Below are 7715 nucleotides of genomic sequence, written 5' to 3' on the forward strand. Positions count from 1 at the left end.
GATTTATACCGGGATTTCTTTCGCTTGCGCTTTTGCCCCTTCCCCTTTCCTCGATTTGATTTTCTGGAAAATAAAAAAAAAAAGACAGAGACAGACAGAGAACAGGTGGGGGCAAAGGAGGGGCAGGAGGAAAGGGAAGGAAGCAAAAAGGGTTGGGCTGAGGGGAAATATCCATCCCCTCCGAAGCTCAACATTCCAATGGCTTTTCTCTGTAGACGGAGAGAACAAGAGGGGAAGGAAGAGGGCTAAAGGGACAATGGTCTGGGAGGGGAGGAGGGACCTCTGCAATTTAACCATATAGCCTTATACACCATAAAGAAAGTCCTTTCTCATCATTTTGCTGACTTTGAGGAGATGGAGAGAGGTGATAAGTTTCCCATCACCCTCATCACTCTTCATTCATACCACCATCTCTACCAAGTGCATAAGATGCAAGGAGAGTGGGGCTAAGGGCAGGAGGCTCAGGGGCCATATTTGTTCCTATATTTTGGTAACTTAAGCCACCTCTATCTATATGTGACAGGAGTTGAAAGGGCATTGGCCTTGATGATTAGCCCTGGGTTCGAATCCTAGCTCTGCTACTTACTAACTCTGTAATCCTTGGACAAGTCACTTAACCCTCTGTATCTCAGTTTCTTCCTGTGTGAAATGGCATTATAATAATGCCTGAACCACTGACCTCCTTGGGCCTCTATGAGCCTCTGTCTCATAGGTGGGAATTTTTACTACTACTATTGTTGTTATTAATAATAATAATAATAAAATAGCCAGCATTTATGTAACTCTTTAAGGTTTGCAAAGCATTTTACAAATATTATCTCATTTGATCTTCACAACAATCTGGGAGGTGCTATTATTATATCCATTTTCCAGAGGAGGAAACTGAGACAGAAGTTTGTCATTATTACATTTATCATTATAATATGTCATAATTATAATAAATGGCATATGTTTCTGGTAAATATTAATAAATAGCATAATAAATATATCATAATTACATAATAATATCATTATCATTAGATTCTTAAGGCCAAGAGTAACATGGTCTAGTGGAAAACACAATGGACTGAGAATCAGAAGATTCCGTTTCCTCATCTTTATAATAGGGATAACACTTGTACTACCTCTCCCTCACAAGGTCATTAGGAGGAAAATAGATTGTGAGCCTTGAAAATGAGTGATTAGTTTTACCATTCAGGGTACTCCAGACCTCTGGAGACAGGGACCCTGGGAGGAACGGTGGGGAAATACCACACCTCTATAAAGTCAGGGTAATTCCTTCAGCCCCAGCAACATGGAGCTGAGGAGGGGACAGGGGGCCAGTGCTGGGCAAAGGCTCCAGGATTCCAGGCTGTGGTAGAAATACCCTTAAGGAAGGATGCAAGGCAACAAGGGGGAAAGTGGGTAACAGCACAGGGTTTGGGAGGGTGCAGAAGGAATGATGCCCTCCAACCCCATTTCCATGTAGAACAGTATATGAACTGTGAGGGGGCTGGGCCAACAGCCCTGAGTCACACTCCTAGCTTTCCACTCAACAACATTAGGAATCACAGTAAAGGGGGATGGGTTGAAGAGCCCAAAGCCTTGACTGGGAAGTGAACATGGTTATGGTATATATGCTTGAGGAATGAGCTGAGCACAGCCACCATGGTGGGACCCATTTCATGCCACTTCTGGGAAGCCACCCCCCAGAGCCTGGGGGAAAGAGGGTTTGTGGGTGTGAAGGGGAGGGGGAAGTGAAGGAGGTGTGGGAGGGGACAGGCTGGGGCGTAACTTGGCAGGGTATCCTCCCCAGGCCCTGTCAGAGCCTGTCTGCCTTCTCACAAATTTTTCTTCCAAGCTACCCCTCTCTAGCTGCAGGCAAGGCTGATATCCTGGGAACAGGTTGAGGTGAGGGATAGGGGGGCTGGGACTAATTGGGAATGAGGAAGGGGGAGAAGTGGTGGGCTGTGGCCTGATTCACCCCCACCAAAAGGAAAACCTCATTCCCCACACTGTCACACAGTTAAGGGAGATGGATACACCACAGGGAGTTTTGCCAAAAAGGAGGGAAAGGGGGAGGAGAGGGGCAGGGGGGCCTCCATTATTCTCCTGGGGAGAATGCACAGGGAGTAATAATAAACAGTAGAGGTGGGGAGGAGGGAAGGGGGAGTCCTAGGAAACCATGCTCATTCACCCACAGTCTCTCCACAGAGCACTTCTAACATACTATTCCCCCTGCCCCATCACCACTTAAATTTCTCTTGCACTAAGACAAGATGATGGCCTTGGAGACGAGAGAGAAGAAGGTTGAGTCACGTCCATCTATAAGACCAACCAAGAACAATGAGTAAGGGTAGGCATAGAGAAAAGGGAGAAAACATGTTCTCTCTCAGTCTCCATCTCCATCTTCTTTAGGCTCTCAGCAGCTGGACCCACACTTCAGGGATTTAGTTTCCATTTGATGGCCTAATAACCACCCCCTTACATTCATCAGTTTCTGTCTAATACTACTGTGCCTTTAGAGTCAGTCCTCCACCCTTAACACCCTTCCCCATTCTCAGATTATAGAGCCCCTGAAAACTGAGGTCAAATCAGGTCATATAATAATATATTAATATATTATCAGGTCAAATACTGAAATCTATTAAACCAAGCTAGCAAATCTACCATCTAATCCAGAAGTGCATCACATTCTTACTTTGACCCCAAAACCATCCAAGGGCAGTAACAAGGTAGAAACCCCAGGAGAATGTTTCCCCTCCAAGCACAGCCTCCAAAACTGAGTCACAAGATAGCAAATGGAAATATACCACACATCCCCACCGCCACCTGTTTCTCTGACAGCTCCAACCCCCTGCCTGCACCCCTACCCTGTGGCAGGGTATCAAGTGTTCTAGGGTTGACAACCCACCTGAGGGTCAGACTAGTGAGCAAACAGGGCACCAGGACACTACAACAACATCAAGTGAGGCCATATAGAAGATGGAGCCCAGGCTCAGGGGCTAACAGCTCTTCCCAGCAGGTAAATGCTTTGGGCCAGAATTTCCTAGTAACTCTCCAGCCAAATTTCAGAACCTAATTAATCCTGGAAGGAACCCAGTGGGTTCTCCACCTGGCAAGGCTGAAAGGGAACCATCTAGACCACACGAGAAAGAGGGCACCTTCCACTCCACTTCCAAACCTTCCTGGGCCCACTGATCAGCTCTGTACACATGCCTAGACTTAGTGAGCTCTGAATAACCCTGAGTAACAGACCAACTGAAGGGGCAAAGAGTCAGCAACAACAACAAAACCAGCAAGACAACCAGTCAAGAAAGAAAAAAAATCATCAAAAGTTATGTCCACTTACTTCTCTTGTTTTCCTTTGACATCTTTCTTTGGTCTAAAAATGAGAAAATGAAAAGAACAGAGGGGGAAGATAAGAGATCTGGCTTCCTCCCACTTCGACCATTCTCCCTCCCCCCTCAATACTAGCACAGAACTCAAGAACTTGTACTCCCATCCTTACTCAACCCAGCCTCCCCTTCCATGTCCCTGCCTTCTATTCAGTCTCTCAACCAGCTTGGGCACTGGGAAGACAAAGAAAAACAGCCCCTAACATCAAGCAGTTGACATTCTATTGGAGGAAGCAAGTGGGTACATACATAAATACATGCCCCTCCATTCACTCCCTCCGTCTGAAACAGGCTCCACCCTCAGACCCACTAGGAGGCCCTTAATAGAAAAGGCCTCCTTCAAAGAACCATGACTCTCCATCTTCTCCCTATGCACTCCATACTCTGTCTCTATGTCACTGACTTCTAGCTTCCGCCTTCTCATGTGTACCTGCTGAAAGCACTTCCCTCTGGCACTCCTTCTCTCCCTCTCTGACCTCCTCCCAGTCCTGGGGCTTCCCTTCTCTTCCCCAAAGGCACCTTTATCCTCCAATCTCCCCTTACCTGCATTCACATTTGCTGTGCTGTAAGAAGCTCATTTCCCCAATGTGCTGGCCCTGGTGAGGCTTAATCCTCATGATCTGGGAGGGTAGGAAGAGAACATAGTAGTTAGTGACCCAGCCAGCCACTCGCCCGACACCCCCCTGTCTCTTGCCACTCAACACCCCAGGGTCTCCAGGGATAAGTCCCCAGGGAGTCAAGGAGGTAAGGGGGAGGGGGGTGGTTAATGGCTGTCAATAAGACAAAGCCACAGAGCCCCACCCCCTCCTCCCCTACCTCCCAACACCAATAACCTCAGGGAGCTGATGTGGCTGCTTCGGGTTGGCCGAGCTGGGAATTTGGGTCCTGGGTTGGCACCATTTCCAGCCCCTCCCTTATCCCCCACCCCAACACCATGCCCACACCAGACTCCTGATACCCACAAAATTTTAAAAATCTGTTTCTTCTTTTCAACCTGCTCATGCCCCATTTGAGGGAATAGTTTCACTTCCCCAAAAAAAAACACTGGCCTAAGGAAGAAGAAATCCCTCACCAGATTCCTAGGTTGTCAGGAAAAGAAATGGGGATAGTGGGGAGGAAGAGGGAGATAAGAGTTCAATATTTTCAAGGACCTGAGAACCAAGGGACTAAATGCCTGGTCTCTTAAAGTCTGTGCCTCAGAGGGCAGTGCTGCCAGTTTCCCTAGGACTAGATGCAGAACCGAGAAGCAGTGCCAAGGGCAGGACCTTCAGGGTAGAAAGGAGGAGTCAAAACAGGAAGGGGAAGGAGAGGAGGGAAGGGACAGGGGCAAGGTCAAGGACTTGGGCTGGGGTTTTAATACCGTGATGGTACAGAAAAGAGGGAGTTCTAGGAAGAAGCAAGGGTTTTCTAGAGAAGCAATTGTATGATAGAACTAACTTTATAAACTCCCCAAACCCCACATCCCCAGTGGGCCTCCTAATCTTGGTCAGCCAGAGCTGTCCCACAAATGCTGAGCAGTCCCAAGGACAGTAGGGAAATGCCTCTGGGAAGAAGGGGGAGGGGAGAAAAGGGACAGACACCCTGACTCCTGCCCCTGGATGCCTCCGGAAACAAGGAGCAAGGGGCCAGGACAGGGGAAGAGGTAGAATAGGGTCAAGGGTCAGGGCCAGGGCTTCAACTACAATAGGAAAATAGGTAGAGGGATGTCCCTAAAGGGAGGTTTCTGTTCCTCTAAAAAGGAACATTCTAACATTCTCTTTCCAGCCTGCCTGGGTCAAGAGGGGTCATCTTGTCCATGCCCCTGCCTCCAAGCAGTATTCCTCCCCACCCCCCACCCCTAGTTCAACCAGTTGTACCTCAGGACAACAAGACACAAAGATGATTACCTATCCTGTTCTCCTGAGAAAGAGATCTCAGATTTCAAACCTTCTTGCTGCTAAAATAGCTCCCTTAAAAATGTTTAAACTATAATAAAAACTTAAAAATAATAAAATAAGTTAAATTTAAAACAAATGTCTGAACTCCTTTACCCTGGGAGAAAGCTTCTGCCCCCATGGGTAGCCACTCAAGGCAGCTTTCCTCACCTGCATGGTGACGTTGTGCACTTCATAGGGGACACATTCCAGCCCCTCGTCGTTGCAACAGCCAGCACACCTCATCAGAGGTACACAAGACGGCTTGAAAATGAATTCTACCTCATCGGGGTATTCTTGGAAGATGTCCACCAGGGTCTCAATTGCCCGGCAGTAGCTTCGTTGATAGACATCCAGAAACTTCACCACTAAAGGAGAGGAGGCAACATATGAGTGTGAATGAACAGGTAAACTAAAGGACCCCAGCAAAACCTCTTAATTCATCTTCTGACCAGCCAGTATTCACTTGTAAGAAGGTTTGGCCCCAGGGCCATAACCTTCGATAAGGGAAGAATTGCTGTTGGTCAGCTATTTTTCACTTATGTCCAACTTTTTGTGTCCCCATTTGGGATTCGTTTGCTCTCTCCAAAGCTATGAAATCTCCCTCTCCATATATATGTATGTGTGTGTAAATACATAATTATATATATATATATATATATTTAATTATTACTATATATTATAATTATTATAACCCTATTCCCAAGAGTTCCCTTAAGTTCCATGATCCCCTGGTCATGTTACCTCTCAAAACCCCAGTTTTCTCATATATTAAAATGTACTCAAGGATCTCTAAGGTATTTCCCAGCACTAAAGTCCATTTCTTAAGCACCCTCCCCCAACCCCCAAACCCAACTCCCTTCAGGAACTCTGGCCTGGATTCTACCCCTCATTCTTCTGGCCAAACCCAGCAAGGTGCTAGCTCCTGGGACACCTTCTACCACACCTGATAGGATGAAGAAAGTGAGACAGAGATGAAGGAGTGTGAGTGAAGGGAGAGAGAAGGGACAATGGTCTTCTCAGAAAGGGAGCCTTAGGGGTTCCACATATTTCAGTACTGCCCCGACCTCCCTCTTCCTGGGAGGTCGGGCAAAGCCTCTCTCTCTGTTAAGAGTTAATCCTTTTAAAATTCAGGTTCACTCTGCTCCACACCCTGAGCCTATACAGCTGCTTCCTTTCCCTAGTCTGGGTCCCTAGCAAAGGAGGGCGACAGGGTGGGGAGGTGTCAAGATGAAATAAGGAGAGAGGACTGTTGCACATGATCATCCTGAAATTGAGAAGGAAAAGCCAATCTCCACATGCCTAAGCCTTCCACTCTCACCCCTATTGTGGACCTCTAGGGTTTCCCAAGACTTTCCCAATGCAAGGGGAGAAGCAATGCCAGAGGGTGGGGAGGTCTCTGGGGAGCAGGGCCACAGGGCAAGAAGCTGGCCTTCCACACCCCAAGCATGTGCCTGGGAGACCCACCTTCCTGGAGAGAGGGAGAAGCTAAGGAAAACAACAGGGAGGGGAGGCCTCAGCTAGGCAGCCCTGAATGTCAGTGGCCACTGGGCACAGCTAAGCATGCCAGGTGAGAGACCAATAACCCTGCCTGATAAGAGCAAACTGCTTGCATCATGGAAAAAAGAAAAAAAAAAAGCTGTGCTGCTGCTCCCTCTGCTAAGCATTTCTGGAGGAACTGAACAGGTGACAAGGGGCAACAAAGGTTCCCTGGGCTAGGTAACGGGGCAGAAAGCCTGGGGTGCGGTGAAGTATGAAAGGGTAACTGGGGGTCAAGGGGACAGGGCACTCAGAGGCGGCAAAGCACACCCAGGGAAAAGGTATAAACAGGGAGGGACAATTCAACACAGGAAGTAGCACTATCCAGTGATAGAAGGGATGGATTCAGAAGCCTAGGTTCAAATCTCAGTTGTGATTTCTTACTTACTGTGACCTTGGGCAATTCAATCAATAATCAATCCATCCATCAATCAGTATTTATTAAGTATCTACTCTGTGCCAGGAACTGAGCTAAGCACTGGAATCCATTTAACTTCTCTGGGCCTCAGCCTCTTAATATGTGGCATGGGAGGGCTAGATGTCCCCCTGAAGTCCTTTCCAGCTTGAAATCTATGATCCCAGTAGTCAAATCCACATGGTTGAAGTCTCTTACCCCTAGGACCCCTATCTGCCCTGCTAATATGGTGCAATGTACAGAAGCCTAGTGTGTGAGTGAGTATCTGAGGGCAGATTTTAACTCAGGCCACCTAGCTGCCCTGGATTTTAGCCTTAAGAGTTGCTTGAGGCACTGATCTTAAGTGACTTGAGGAAGGTCACACAGCCAGTATGTGGCATAGACAGCTCCTAAACTCAGCACTTAGTCTGTTTTCCATATGCTATTCTAAATTGCCTTTTATAACATATATATATATATATATATATATAT

General features: G+C 47.3%; 1 protein-coding gene across 1 annotated transcript in view; it reads right to left on the minus strand.

Moving 5' to 3' along the window:
• VEGFA (vascular endothelial growth factor A) overlaps window positions 1-5683 on the minus strand; it is a 12220-nt gene extending 6537 nt beyond the window's left edge. The window contains exons 1-4 of the mRNA XM_069065879.1: window positions 5462-5683; window positions 3921-3997; window positions 3332-3364; window positions 10-63 (exon numbers count right to left, since the gene is read on the minus strand). Coding sequence (XP_068921980.1) covers window positions 10-63; window positions 3332-3364; window positions 3921-3997; window positions 5462-5536 — 239 coding nt within the window. The 5' untranslated portion in view covers window positions 5537-5683. The remainder of the gene's footprint in view (window positions 1-9; window positions 64-3331; window positions 3365-3920; window positions 3998-5461) is intronic.
• Between the last annotated feature and the right edge of the window lie 2032 nt (window positions 5684-7715).

The sequence above is a fragment of the Petaurus breviceps genome, unplaced genomic scaffold (genome assembly GCF_028583685.1).
Source record: "Petaurus breviceps papuanus isolate PSGF00001 unplaced genomic scaffold, PetGlider_PUasm1.0 90701, whole genome shotgun sequence".
NCBI lineage: Eukaryota > Metazoa > Chordata > Mammalia > Diprotodontia > Petauridae > Petaurus > Petaurus breviceps.